The sequence below is a fragment of the Ochotona princeps genome, chromosome 28 (genome assembly GCF_030435755.1).
Source record: "Ochotona princeps isolate mOchPri1 chromosome 28, mOchPri1.hap1, whole genome shotgun sequence".
NCBI lineage: Eukaryota > Metazoa > Chordata > Mammalia > Lagomorpha > Ochotonidae > Ochotona > Ochotona princeps.
In genome coordinates this window covers 10,813,108-10,828,748 of record NC_080859.1, presented here as the reverse complement: position 1 = coordinate 10,828,748, position 15,641 = coordinate 10,813,108, and the positions used below count along the sequence as shown (strand labels likewise).

General features: G+C 40.4%; 1 protein-coding gene across 12 annotated transcripts in view; it reads left to right on the top strand.

The window, feature by feature from the left end:
- The window catches only part of MCTP1 (multiple C2 and transmembrane domain containing 1), a 425,601-nt gene that overhangs the window by 256,533 nt on the left and 153,427 nt on the right, over window positions 1-15,641 (top strand). For all 12 annotated transcript variants that reach the window (XM_058656258.1, XM_058656260.1, XM_058656255.1 and 9 more), the window contains one exon: window positions 3,846-3,939. In XM_058656258.1, coding sequence (XP_058512241.1) covers window positions 3,846-3,939 — 94 coding nt within the window. The remainder of the gene's footprint in view (window positions 1-3,845; window positions 3,940-15,641) is intronic.

Here is a 15,641-nt window from a genome sequence, read left to right as displayed (position 1 = left end):
CTCTGCCATGAAACCAAGCTCTGATTAACAAAGCATGGCACTCTCTCTCTCTCTCTCCCTCTTTCTCTCTCTCTCTTTTTAGGATTTTAAAATATTCCTATTTGCTGACTGACATCCTTTCAATAACTGAATTTAATAAAGATGTACCTTATCAGGCTGTGCAGATAACATGAAGTGCTGGTACTAATGCTCTACAGTATTCTTCAAACAGATTAGCAGGATGTACGCTTCAGCAAATTTATTCTGGCTATCTCCACTGAATCAGCTGTCTGCTAATGCTTGTACAACTCACCCACCAATGGTGTTATCATAAACAGTTTAATAGAGGTGACTTAGCAAGGCTAAACGGTATATATATTTTTAAAGCACCTAAGAAAGCAAGGTATTATGTGACATCTCCTGCTATATAATTGCAGTGGTGGAAACAATTTCACATTTTGGCACCCAGCAGAATATCTTCTTCTGTCACCAGATGTGCACCTCAGAATTTAAAATCACTTCACATTGTAATCAGTATATAGGCATAACAATTCCTCAAGGTATTAGAATTCTGGCGATGATGGATTACCATCCTGAAGCCATCCCATGTATTAAAATGATCCCGCTGCCTAGGTAATTAGAAGTCATCCCCCTATTATTAATTTTTTTTCTGATGAACTTCCTGCAAGTGGCCATTTTCATTCAGAATTTGACTAGGTGTTCGCATGCCTTTTAGTTGTTATTTCAGTAAAATGTGACATAGGCTGTGGATGCCCTAGGTAATTCTCAGATTATGTATTCTATTCAGTACATTTGAAAATGTCTAAATTTGCTCATTTTCACCCTGGGAAGTAGGCCAGGCTGGTGTCTTTCTCTGTTCATGTTAGAAGCTTCTGGAGGCAGCAGCATAGCACAGGTGTTGTCCTTCAGTGTTGCCAGGACCAAGACTTGGTCTCTAGGGTTCTCCATTGTGGGTGTTGTGAGATGAAAGGGGACTCATCTTGTAGCCTCAATTGTTCCTTGCTTTTGGAGAACGACACCCACAAGACAATTGGTTTGGAGAATTCCTTCTGTGTTTTCCTGAAAGAACAAAGTTGAGGTGAAGCTGAAGGGTGTGATCTGCCATAGTGGTCAGGAAAGAGCTTGGATTGTCCCAAATCTGAGGAAACAACCCCTAGGAAGTTGGTTGTGGCAGTTCCCCACTGCCTGTGGCCGTGTGTGGGAGGCCCCATGAATTCAACAGACACAGCCTTGTAAACCGTTATTGGATCACCCCATTCTGAAACGCTGGCTCATTCCATTTTTCTTTTCTTTTTTATTTCTTTTTTTGTGGGGGGGGGGTGGGCGGGCGAGGGCAGGTCAACGGGGGCAGGTAGTAATGGGCGGCAGAGCGAGCAGGATGGCGTGACCTTTTCAGAACGGGTGTGCTGAACCCTTGCTCCTCCTTGTCACCGTTTAAAAACCAGAGGAGCTGGTTTAGAGAAGAAGTTGTTAGCATTCCGTTTTTATTATGACATTTCACAGTCATCTGATTTAATGTCCCTTGACCGGACTGTCCACCACGAGACGATGGGCTTGAAATGTTATTTAGAACATTGATAAAAGGTGAGCGGCTCTAAGATGACAGCGAGTCATAAGGCTGGTGGTGTGACATTAATTTTCTCCATAACAGAGATGGAATAAGACGTCACGGTGACAAGCTGTCAATCAGCCCTGGCCCCTCAGAGCATCTCCATGCCGCAGGATGGGGTATTGCCTCTCCCGTAATAGAGCTGAACTAAGGTGCTCCCTCTCTGACAGCTGCTGCAGCCATAGAAAAAATATATTATACAGCCTTTCATTAAAAAAATAAAGAGGACTTCTCTCCAGAGCATTTCAATCTTTTCCCATCTATTGAGGGCTGAAAGGATTCAGCACAATCGTAGATTCCTGTGCTATGGAAATTTCTGGCTTCAGAACCCTGCAGGTTGAGAGGCCCTTGAAAAATCACCATAAATAACAAGGCAGGAATATTTCTGGAGGAAGCGTTATTTAAAGTTATATTTTTAAGCAGAGATTTCCTTGCCTTTTTTTATTTTGAGTTCTTATTATAATCTCTGTGTCAGCAGCCTCAGCCATTGAAATTTGCCGTCAGTGATTGAGTGTCAGCTGACTTGGGGGAATAAAACGTTCAAACAATAATTACCCCTCCAATTGGAAAGTGCAGGCTCTCGGCTACAGCGCCCGGTGGACAATGCCACAGGGCAGGGAGGTTGCCCGTATGAAATGGTTCACAGGCGTGAGAACTGATGATATTTGTTTTAGTCACAATGAAACTTGCTTTAAATTGCTGCTGAAAATTAAAGTCCAGGACTCTGTGAGTGAACCATTTGCTATCCTCAAAGCCCGGAGACTCATCAGGCTTGTAACATTGGGTGAGCTCTGGGATAAGACACTTCCCCGGCTTGCTCGTTACTGGAGGAACACAGCGTTCCCGCAGACCTCTGAATTCACAGCCTTTACCGTGTTGAGCCCCCACTGGTAAACCCTTCATTTACGGTAGCTGAACTTGACAGACACGGGCATTTTGACTAAACCTGGTCATCTGGGTATTCTAAACAGATTGTTGGCGATAAACAACTGTTTAAAAACAATAAAAGATTAAGAGTTAATCCTTGTGCTAAACATTATTTTTTAAAGTTATCCTGTGAGATTACACACCTATCTGCGTGTCCTGTCCTGTGTGTGCCAAGGTCACAGCTGCAGCATACGCAATGACTGGTGGGCTGGGACTGATAAAGTTCCTATCACGGGAAGCTTTGGCTTGCCCGGATTCTCACGCAAACATGCGACAGCTGTGCACTCTAGCAACATTCTACCAGATCACTTTATAATGCAACACTGTGCTATGCCCCTCAGCAGGAAGCTCCATGGAGTTTAAAAAGATACTTCCAATTTACTGAGTAGAAGTGCTGATCATGCCATTGAAAAATATATGAAGTGTAAAATAACTAATGCATGTCTGTAATTTATAGCTTTTTTCACTCTCAGGGCATTTGTACCCATGAAGCAGACTTAAATCACTTCATTTTCTGTCTTTTAATTCCTTCAAGTACTACATCTTTAAATACACCACCATTGTTAAAGTGGAGAATTAGGCTTTTCCATTTGAATTTGTTTCTCTTACCAAAGTTTCTATCCAGGTTCTTCTCTTACTACTAAACCAGCAGGAAATCTGTAACATTTCAAAAAATTTGTTCACTCCTTTGGATTTCTTTTCAAAGATTCTATAAACCTTTTCTTTACAAAGTTGTAGAGTTATGTAAGTCAAATAATAGAAAATATCCGTTCATTAATTTGATTTTCATCTAGTACATCCAAGTTCCAAAACCTGCTAAGAAGAAAATAGTGAGAAAAAATAATTGGTTCAATGTTGACTGTTCTTTTACTGCCAAATCTGAAGATTGTTATATAACCAACCCGTTAGATGCAACACTAAGAATCATTAGTGTCTAAGCCAGGATGTCCATAGATAAAGGATATATTGGAGTGCTTTCGTAGAGAAGAATGAAGGAAGAAAGCAGATGTAGCGAATCTATAATTTATTGTTCACCATCTCTTGATGATTATTCATGGGGAGTAACTGAAGCTTTTTTATTGTTAGAGAATCTATACAGAAATATGTATCTGCTTCAGTGTGCATATATGTTCATGTACATACATTCATGATGGCGGAGGGGGAGTTTACATTAGAAAAACACGGGAGAATCTTCGAATCCCTGAAATGGCAGCCTGAGATTAACCATAAAACTTAGTGTTTTTTCAGCACTTGCTTTAGAGATGTATTTAGCCCTTTCTCTTCTAATACCACTGTTGGGATCTTTCAGAGCCCCCTGCGGATATTTCACAACCTCAAAGATGTGGGATTTCTCCAGGTAAAAGTCATCAGAGCAGAAGGATTGATGGCCGCTGATGTCACAGGTAGGAAATGCTACAGTTCTATGTACAATTCTATTGCCTGGCCATGCAACAATGTAACTCTTCATTTGTGCTAGCTGAATCATCACAGAAAATCATGTGAAGTTTTAAGGTGGATCTTGCAAAGATTTGCCGACCCCTGGGTTTTAAGATTGTTTCTGCTTTTGAAAGACACAGTCAAGTGTTGCAAACAGGAAGCAGCAAAGTGACTTGGAGTGGTAGGCTGCTCCAAAGTTTGATCTGCAGAGTAGGAATGTGTATTGCTAGTGCTGTCATGTAGACAGTACTGAGGCCTGGCTCAATCAGCCCCTCTCTGACATTAGCAGCATCACTTGCAGCAGCAACTGTTGTGAATCAAATGTGCGTATTGCACAATGTTGCACAATTCCCTGACAACTTTGGACTTAGGACATTCAGGATCTTGGTGTGAACTCTTGATCTTTGGATTACCAACCCAATTCCTTCGACATCCACAATCTTTAGGACAGATCAGCTGGAATTCTGAATCTAAACTCCGTTATCTAGATTGCCCAGAACTTGTTGAACTAGGAAACAGGCCTGTCAAAATGCTAGAATTGTTGGGTGTGTTACAGCTTCCTGATCTGAATATTGCTATTTCTGTGACATATTAACAAATGGACTGATGGTAATTATTTCAGTGATTTCCAGAATTAGATCTCTGTTTTGAATTTACAACAATACAATCATTCATTTGTTATTTAATCTCATAAAATATGGAGGATTCCATTCCTTAAATTATCCATCTCAAATTGAATAATAAATAGGACTGACTTGCTCAATTTTTATGCAAATGTCACTGTTCATGAAAGTACCCACTTCTTATTTTGGAAATATGTTTACTGTTGCATATGTTTAGCAAGATGGCCCTGACGAGGTTATGGATATATGTGAGAAAAAGAACTTTACTACCATCCAAAAGTTGGGAGTCCACATTATCAGTGCTTCCTTCTAGAACTCAGACAGAATCAAAACCAAATTAAAGGAAACTATTTAAACTGAAATGCAGATGTTTGCTTCAAAATGGCAGTGTTTTAAAATTTAAACGTTGTACATGCTCAGGTGGCTACTGTGTGTTAAAATAACACTGGGTGGTTACAATTTCTTTAACACGAGAGGTATCCACGAATCAACCAACAACAAAAAAATGATACCTAAAGTACTCCTTCAAAATAGGCATATGTGGAGATAGTGAGGGGTGGCCCAGACCTTGGTTCTGTCTGTATATTCTGCTGTACTGACTGTACCCCTCCGACTAAGCACTTAGTGAATGATAAGTTTATTTCTTTCCTTTCAGACTTTATGACTAGGATGGGTAATAATCAACTAATCTGAGCAGTCATTTTCTTTACAGAAAAATTCAAGTAGCATTCACTTCTGAAGCTTCTGCACCTGCCCATTCAACAAGTTGGGTGCAACTGTAGATGTTTACCTTCTGTTGGAGAAAGCTCTCATTGTTTTTAAAACTTCATGAGTGTGCAAACCCCATGAATCCAGTTGGCCTATAAAGCCACCATGAAAGTTAGAGTTCATCTTCTTTAAAAGCTAGAAAACATAGATATTTCTTTCTGAATGCTGCTGTGTAAATTTGTATGAATAACAATAGCCTCTCCCCCAAGGGAGTGATTGAGACATAATTCTGATTTGATAGCAAGAACATTAATTTGGAGGAATACTAAATAACAGTCTTCAATTTCTTTCATCCAGTTTTAATGATATCAATGTAATGATTCCACATTCCATGCTGACCTGATAATCTAATACATCCTAAATGGAACAAGAGAGATGTTGAACTATTGAGGGGCAAGAGGATTACCCAGTCTCAGACCTTGTTCACTCTCAGATCCTTTGTGGTCTTGATGATATGTGTGGCAGCAAAAATGGGGAGCTCCACTACTTCAACCAGAAATATCTGAATGTCTGACCGCCAGTGTTTACAATGATATTTACTGGGGGAAGGGTGAATCTCATATATATGCACTTATATGTGTATTCTGATGCTTCATGTCCTTCTCATTAACTGGAGGCCACGAAGAAGCTCACTGTGCACTTTGTCTCTTACTTGTCCAAAGAACTTATAAGATTCATGATGTACATCTTCCCGGATAACAGGCGAGGCCCACCCAACATTCAGTAAGTCATAGTTTGAGGAGAACCATGTGGTCTCACATATTCATGTGATTGTGTAGTTAGAAGTGTTGTGGGTAGAGAACAGAGGCCCAAGATCACTGGTAACTGTACTAAACCCAGAATATTTTCTGATCCGGTACAATTGAGGCAATTGTTATCAGATACTCAGCTTTAGAGTACCTGATACTCCACTTGTCTAACAAGACAGACTTTCATATCTTGGCCATAACTTCGAAACACATTAGTGATCTGAACCTAAACCTACACTGCCATGGTTAAAGCAGAAACTTTTACATTCTGAGAGTCCATCTATAAGAGCTGATAGAAAGATTCTGTAACCATTTTAGGAGCCCTTCATCTTGCTGCAGTGACCAAGAATTTTTTCCCTTTCAAAATGGAAAATTTTTTCTTTTGTGACAACACATTCATTGAGAAACATTGTGATACTGTGTGAATAAAGGGCAATTGAGACTCTTTGAATGAGTGACTATAAGGCACAAATTACTTTTTAATGAAACCCTCGATTCTTTCCCGGACCACAAAAAGCCTATAGCCTTGTTCAGCTAAACACTACTACAGTGGGTCACTTCAGTGAAGTCCCTAATAAACTGTTGATAGTTGAGGGCAGTTTTTTCTGCCGTCTCAATAGGCCAGTGTTGGACAGTGCACTTCAAATCATTAAGGTTAATACAGATTTTAAAAAGAGATTAACTCTGCTAGTTAAGGCTTCCTTTGACACGTCCCACACATCCACAAGCATTAAGCAAGGCACAAGAGGGGAATTGAAATTTCAGCCTGAGAAAGTGGTCCTGGGGTCTGGCAGCCTTGGACTGCACTCCATTCTTCAGGAAGGAAAAAGTTGGAGTGACTAAGAAACAGCGTTGGCTCTCACTTACCGACCTGTCCTCCAGCCGTGAAAAGTCCATGCTGGAGACTGGCCCTGCATTCACTGGTGGCAGACACCCTAAGCCAGGCTGGGCAGGGAGAGAAGCCCGAAACAGGGATGGCGGTGGGTGGTGGTGGTGGGAGCCAGTTCAGGCTATAGTTTTGTCTTTTCTAGTTTTTCATTATGATTTTTTTTTCTTTGTCCTTGAGCAGAGCCTAATTTCGGCTTTCAACAGAACATTTCAAGTTCTCTTGGCTGAGGGAGGCTTTCTTTGCATAGTATTTGGTCTTGGCCTAGTGATTCTTTCAAGTTTGCAGCAAGGAAGACTTCTCTCTGGGGCCCCTCCCCTTCATTTTCCTTGTGTTTGACTCCTCCCTCTCACCCGCACCCCTACCCTCCCCCTGGGGAAGAGGTCGTAGCCTCTCCAGGGAGACCAGCCAACCAGGCAGTTTTCAGCAACCATGACAGAGAAGATTGCAAAACCTTTCAAAAGAGCCCTACCTTTCCCCCTTTCCACCCCCCAGATTTAAACGTACACTAATAGAAAACTTCACCTCCCCAGGTAAATTGATCTCTTAAATTAATGCACCATCTCTTTCCGGAAACAATAGCAGGGAGCCAGAGCGCAAAAGCAAGAGACAGAATTTACAATTAACAGACTCTGTCGCTGAAATTGTCCCATTAAATGAGCATATCTTTTTCTAAAACCAGCCCAGGAAGAAAGACTCGTGTCTCGCCAGCTCTGTAGCCTGGGAACCTATGAGTTATTAAGAGAGATGTTTACTATCCCTGTATTTGCATAGAATTCTCCCATGTTTTTTCTTTTGGAAAACTGTCTTCATTGTTGGAAAATATTTAAGTAACAAAACAGAAAAAAAAGACATGCTACAGTTCGTTGTTTTTTTTTTATCAGCTTCCGTGAGAGTCTTATTATCTTAAGAAATAACAGTTAGCAGCTCGGATTCATTAGCAGAGCTAAATTTAAGCCCCATTTGACAGGCTGCCTAGAAAACATTTTGTTTTGCTGTCTGTGGGCTTTAATTAAGATGTGTTCAATTTCAGTCCTCTTCAGACCAGCCCCCGTTCCCCCCACCCCCAACTTGCTGTGTCACAGACCGGCGATCAGACACTTTTAGATGGTTCAGCCCACGACTTTGACCTTCTGCGCAGTCCAGCGTTCCCTGGGGAACCGTTCAACTCATGAGGTCTGATTTCACACTTGCAGGATGCCTCAGCTCTCTTAACAATGACAGGGAGACAAAGCCCTTTAGAGCAGGCCGCATGGGGACTTGTTTAAATTGGAAACCAGAGAGGAGTCAAGAAACAAGGTTATGGACTACAGAATAGTGCTTTTAATAAAGAGCTCACAGCCCTGGCTCGGCTCAAAGAGGTCTACCTCTGTACAATTAATTGAGCCATTTATCTGGAGCATCTTAGGCATCTACTTTCTCACAGCATTGCGTGGTAAATATCAGCAAAGAAGCAAAGGAGATATGCATGAAATGAATTTTAACACTTTGATGACTGTGCCTCTAGTCTTCATTAAAAGTAAATTTATTTGTATTTCTGACCTCATTATCAGTAAGCTGCCTGCATTTTTATTGGTTCCTATGATTTCCAGCTTGAGTGGCTCACAAAGGTATATTTTATAAAGAGATCTGGATTTATTGTTCTTGGTACTTTTTCCCCTGAATATTATGGGTCTATTCAGAGAGTGAAAATGAAAAAGAAGCTGTACAGAAAGAGGCATTTCTGCTCTTTCCAAGTTTTATCGAAAGTTGGGGAAATACCAAACACACATACATACTACAGCCAAGATATTGGCCTTAAAGAAAATTAACTTGTTTTGTGGATTGCTGTAATAAATAACCTACCGTGTTTCCAGTGCAGCTTCAGGTAGCCTGCCAATACAGCTGTTTAACTGGAAAAAGTAGCTAAGTTGCTTTTGTAGAGTTCTAGGAAGCAAACATTTAATGTCATGTGCCCCTATCACCAGTGTATTCAACAGTGGTCGTTATTTAACAATATATGGTGGAAGAAGAGAGAATGTATAGCCTTTAAGCTCTACCAAGTTCCATTGGGTAAACTGCAAGAATGTAGTGGGAATTCTTGATACTTAAAAAGTATCAAAGACAAATATAATTTACCAGATAGAGATATGGGCAGAAAATCTTAGCTCTTATTTTTTCTCAGGTTAACATCTTACAAGTATATTGTTTGAAACACTTTAAACCTTAACACAAAATGTATTGAAAATTTCCCAACTACAGTTTGTTTCCATTTATAAGCTACTGTCTCCATTCACATTTTAGTAATTAAAGAGAAAAGCTTTTATTAGACAGTATGCTTTGAAAAGAAATTATGTACAATTTATAATACCTCAAAAATATCCAACAATTGAGAGTCCTACTGTATTGAGAAATAAACATTTATATATGTTGTGCGATGCATGTACGTAATTCTACCTAAATCTCTTCCTGAGCAATATGACTACACAAAAGCATTACAAGGAAAGTAAATCATTACTGTTCTTTCATGTCACCATATCCTACATAGAAATGTAAGATATTTTCACAATTGCATTTAAGTTCATCCTATTTTAATCATAGCAGTGGAAATACATATTTCATATCAAGTATCTATGGGAAAAGGAATGAAAATGATGGGTTGACACATGCCTGGTGAAGCCCGAGTTGACCCAGTGTTTTACAGGGAAATGTGCTATCTGTATGTGTTTTAATGCAAGTCACATGATTAGAAAACACGGCTGTGGAAGAGTAAGTGAATGACAAAGGAGATGCGTAATTGAGTTTGATATGCTGCAGAGGTGAAGGACTGTGGGTTGTGGAAGTGGAGCACCCATCACCAATGGGAAATGACGGAGAGAAATACTGTCAAGTCATGAGTGGAATTTTGTGGGGCTAACATGAGGTGATCAATTGAATAAAGAAATGGAGAATTGCCAGTTTGGCTTGGAGGGTTACCACCGGATCACCCCAGAAAGTCAGAAAGTGCTTCATGAAACACTTTCTGATGCCAGGGTGATGGATGCACTCTTCTTTGTGTTTTGCTATATTACAAATCATGGCATGAATAGATAGTGCCTCCCCTAGAATAGTGCATCAGAGAAATGTATCCGGGAGGATCTGAATTTAAATTAAATGAAAAAAAAAAGAAAGAAAAACTTAGCAGATGAACATTTACGGTCTAGGTAGCTTGGTAAGATCCCTCCTTAAGGACAGGTGTCAATAGAAATGCCAGATGGAGGCTCTGTCCTTAGTCCAACTGCAAAGGGAATTTGCTAACTTTGAGATCATGCTGACTGCTTCCTTCTCAAACTCACCAAGACAGTTAGCTCATTCATTTTATGGGACTCTAATATATACTCATATGGGTTGGGGCACTGATGGCTCAGTTCAATAAGATGGACTTAAAGTGTATACATCTAAAATTTTACTAGGAGGAAAAAAAACAGGGCTGTCTTGTATTAATAATAGGAAGCACTAGAATTTGAGCTGAATTTATGCTCCTTGAGAGAATTATATGCATGCCAATCTCATCTGTTTAAAGAAAAATGCGATGTTGAGTTTGATAACTACATTGTGGGCTCATTAGACATCCTGTAGTGTGAATTGTTTGGAAAGCTACTCTCTAAAGAACAACACTGACACATTCACCAGCATGTGGTTTTCTATTGGGATATTTAGTGTTTGAAAGTCATGTCACCCAAGATTACTTCATGGATTGTGATAAAGACAGTGGAAACAGTGGCAGGCAATTCTTGAGCCCTGAGCTGCTTGGTTCGAAGATTTAACCTCATAGCAATGTGACAGAATATTGTTATGATATCCCACCTAATAAATTAGAAGAATAAGGTGAAGAAAAATGAAATGATTTATCCATAGTTGCCACAGGCGCACAAAACACAGCTTGTGAATGATAGAGCAGGAACACTGGTGGGGATGGGCCAACTGGAGCCTCTGACTCACCTTTACTGTAGAAAGGAAGATGAGGAAGGTATGATTGCTTTCCTCAAGTGTTCAAAAGCCTGTTGTGGGGAGGGCGAGGATAAGAGTTAGCAAGAACATGAAGTCCAAGGTTCAGATGCAGAGGGCAAACTTCCTTCTCACAAGTTTAACCAAAGGAAAATCTGTTGTAGAGTAGCATTTGGATCATAGAATCTGTATCAGTCCAAGAAAGTATACTTCTAAACTTAGTCGCCAGCCTCATAGCCAAACCAAGGAGTTGCTGCTTGTGGTACATCCACACATTGAGAAGACATCATGGCAGCCTGTAATGCAAATCCCCCTTCAGTCAGCAGTAGCCAGATGAATTCCATGTGCTCTCAAGCAACTGCCTCTGAGTACCAAGTCTTGGATAAATGTATCTAATATGTGCATTCTGCCTCAGATCTGCAGCCATAGCTGCAAGGGAGTCTAGAAATGTTGCTTTGGGCTCCATGACTTCTTTAGTTCCAGAAGAGACATGAGAAAGTGGTATGAATGAATATTCCCCAGACTGCCCACAGGCTCCAGCTCAAAGGCAGGTCATGAACATGGGTCATAAACATGAAATAATAATGCTATACCTTCTTTTATACCTGTCATTTTGTATGGATTTTAAATTTACTACCCAAGGCAATTTACAGAACAGATAAAACCTACAAAATCATGGTTGTTATGCATGATGTAAAAAAAATTTCCCAAATATTATAATGTCCCCAAATTAGATCAGAATATTCCAGTGGAGGTCATGACTTCTCTGGAACTGCTGAGGCAGAGCCCAGATAACCAGCTGGTTGTGGGAATGGAGGCTTCACACCCTGCAGGAACTTCTGAGCCTGGCCTCCATGGCTTCCCACATGCCTGCACACTTGGAGACATTGTACTAGGAACAAAGATTAATAACAAATCCTGAATGAGACATTTTTGTAGAAGAGAAAGACAAAGGCATCATTCTAATGGCAAAGACTTGACAGATGACATTCATCAGCTGCATTACCTTTGATTAAAAAATACATAAAAGTTTAATTGTCTAATACAGTATTTAACTTTTTAAGCATGAAGAATTTTATTTCACTGCAAAAAATCTCTGCAGCTCATTCACTGACTTATAGGGAAGCTGATCTAAAAACTTACCTGTTCCTACAGAGAGCAATTTTACTATGGATCCTGAAATATCTAGGAGGGCGTGCAAAAACATACCAACTTTTAATACTTGTGAGTAATTTTGTATTCGTTATACACCAAACAACTTCTGCATTCATAAGTAAGAAAATGACTTGAATATAATTTCTTTATCAAATATGAATTAAAATTAAATCTCCAATTTTTTATCATAACTTATCTAAGCTTTTAGAGTTGAGGCATTATTTTCTCTTGGATGCTCTCCACTTTCTTGATTCCCCAGTCTCCCTCTTTTTTTGCTTCCGGTTTCTCTCTTGTCTTTTCTCTGCTGATTCTGCTGTCATGCATTTCAAGCTTCCCAATATATATCAGGATGATCCAACTGTAAAGCTCCAGAAGGCACCTGGTTACATGTGATCTTAACATTATACTTTTGCATCTAATTCTACATCCCAAGGAAAATAAAATCATTTTCATTGGTCTGTATCTGCTCCTGTTGCTCTTGGTCATGATTCTCAAAGTGTGATTCTAGAACTTTTGGGACATCCCTAAGACTGTTTCAGGAACCAGGGGAGCCAAAACTATTTTGATGGTGATACTAATATGTTTGACTTTTTCATCCCCATTCTCCCATTGTGTACAATGGGGTTTTTTTTTTTTTGAGGGCTGTATGCTGTTTGAACAGTTAACATGTTTTCACTTGTTCACATAATTTTTTAAAGGATTTATTTATTTTTCTCAGAAAATCAGTTTTACAAAGGAGGCGAGACAGACAAAGATTTTCCATCTGCTGGTTTACTCTGCAAGTGACTGCAATGGCTGGAGCTGAGCCAATCTGAAACCAGGAACCAGGAGGCCCCTTTGGCTCTCCTGTGAGCACAGGATCCCAAGGCCTTGGGCCATTCTCTACTGCTTTCCCAAGTCATTGGCAAAGAGCTGGGTGGGAGGTAGAGCAGCCAGGATATGAAGCAGTGCCCATATGGGATCCTGGCGCTTGCAAGGTGAGGACTTAGCTACTAGGCCATTGTACCAGACCCTCTCATGTTAACATGTTAAAAAGATTAATTTTTATAAGACTTATTTTTTATTGCAAAGTCAGATATACAGAGAGGAGGAGAGACAGAGAGGAAGATCTTCCGATCAATGATTTACTCCCCAAATAGCCACAATGGCCAGAGCTGAGTCAATCCTAAGCCAGGAGCCCAGAGCCTTTTCCAGGTGTCCCATGTGGGTGCAGGGTCCCAAGGCTTTGGACCATCCTGACTGCTTTCCCAAGCCACAGCAGGGGTGGGAAAAGGGGCTGCCAGGATACGAACCAGCGCCCATATGGGATCCCGGGGTATGTAAGGTGAGAACTTTAGCCACTAGGCCACTGCACCAGGCCCTAAAGAGATTAATTTTTGATGTTCTTAGTTATAATGTCTAAAATTGTAAATTTCATTGTATGTGCAACTTTGACATTCTCAATAAGTTTTAATGATCTATTCATGTGTGTGTTTAAATGTCAGAGTAAAAGAGAAAAAAATCTTCCAGCCTCTGGTTTACTCTCCAGATGATGTCTGCGTTAGCCAGGGATGGGCCAAATTGAAGCAAGGAGCCAAGAACTCCATCCAGGTTTCCCATATGAGTGACAGGAATTCAAGTACTTGAGTCATAATCCACTGCTTCCCAGGCCCATGAACAGAGAGCTGCATCTGTAGTGGTGTAACCTGGACTTGAACTGGCGCTCCAAGATGGGATACTATTGTGGCAAGCAGTGTTAATCCACTACACCATGACACCAGTCCCATGATAGCCTCAATTTGCAAGAGTTCCAAGAGTAAAATGTTTAAGAACTATTGCTGCAGGGCAATGATTCTCAACTGAGGGAGAGGATGGAACTGTTCCCATGAATGTTTTAGGGATTTGGGGAGGGGATTGTTACAATGATTAGGGAACTCTGTGGATGTTTGGTAGCTAGGTCTTGGAAATGCCAAGGATGCTGTAAAGTATTAGATAATCATTTGTTGTGAAAAAAAATTGTGCTATGTGACTCAATGCAGACATTGGTTTAAAATAGGTTTCATGATTCTCTGAACCTGGATTGCATTCCCAAATACACAGTTCTTTCTTCAAGCCTGGCTTATGGCTGCCATTTTACACGGAGTACATGAAGTCCTTGGTGTGGCTTCCAAAGCATGTCAGGAGCTGATTCCCATTCCTTTTCTGACATCTTTGGCTGCCCTCCCACTTTCACTGTGCCCGGGCACAGTCATCAGCTGGTCCAGCTCTTGTTCACCTTCATGGAGGTACCCACTTGCCTATTCCTTTATCTCTTCCAGTTTCTTGCTCACAGCTTGGCTTCTCAGGGTGGCCTTTTCCATCTGTTCTAATTGTTATTAAATGTGTCATAATGTTAAATGTATATTAAATGTGTAAATCGTGCCCTTCCACCACACTCTTGGAAACCCCATCCTACTCTGCTTTTTCCATGAACAGCCACCACTCTCTGGCATGCAATATAGTGTGTTTATTAAGTTCAGTATTCTCTTTTTTTTCCACCTCCTCACTACAAATAGATTCCAAGAGCACAAAGACCTTTCTCTCATTTGCTTGTAGGGGCTGGCCAAAAGTAGACATTCAATAAAATAAATGAATGTATGATTTTTATCAGAGACAACTTTGATATTTATCCTAGAGTGCAGGCTTTATATTCAAATTTTCAATCGTGCTTAAGTCAACTTTATTTTGTTTCAGGATAGTAAAGCAAAATCGAGATTAGCCAGTCTTTAACATGATAAAGCAAAAAGGATGTATTGCATCCAATGAGACTAGAACCCTGATTCTAAGATGTTGATTTTCTACCACAATGAAACCTGCCTCATGACATAGCGAGAAGAGAGAAGCCTGAGGGGTGATTGCTGTTTTCCCACACACTGTACATGGAACATATCCCATCCAGCATACAGTGCCAGTGTTAGCAAAGTGGCCCTGGATAAAGCTCACCACTGATGGCTCAGGATTAACTATTATGGGAGCACAAATATCACTCAATGTCTTTTGAGTGATTTTAATGCTCAGACAAGAAGTTGGCACAATCTGAAGAGTCCACCTGTCTACAAAGCAAAAACAGGGGTGGCACAAGACTTTCGCCCAGTTCTTGATCCATAAATTAGCATCCTGACCTGAAAGAGCAGGGGCTGGAGGGGAAAGAGAATTAGTCGCCCCATTTCATCTGTGATGATGTTTGGAAGATTGCTGGAAGAGTTGCCTACTGGAGACAATTCCAGGACTAACTTTTCATCCAAAGAAGAATGGCACTGAGGGATAGTATGTGCTTTAAAATCTGTGTAGATGTAGTAATTAAGAATATATGCTCGGCTTAGAATAAATTGTAGGAGATAGGGTAAAAGAGTCTATTTTGCTGAGATTTATTTTGTTTTTCTTTGAAAGGCAGAATGATAGAGGGGCAAAGAGATAGATCTTCCACCAGCTGGTTCAATCTCCAAATGGCCACAATGGCTGCAGTAGCTGGGGCTGAGCTGATCCAAAACATCAGGAGCTTC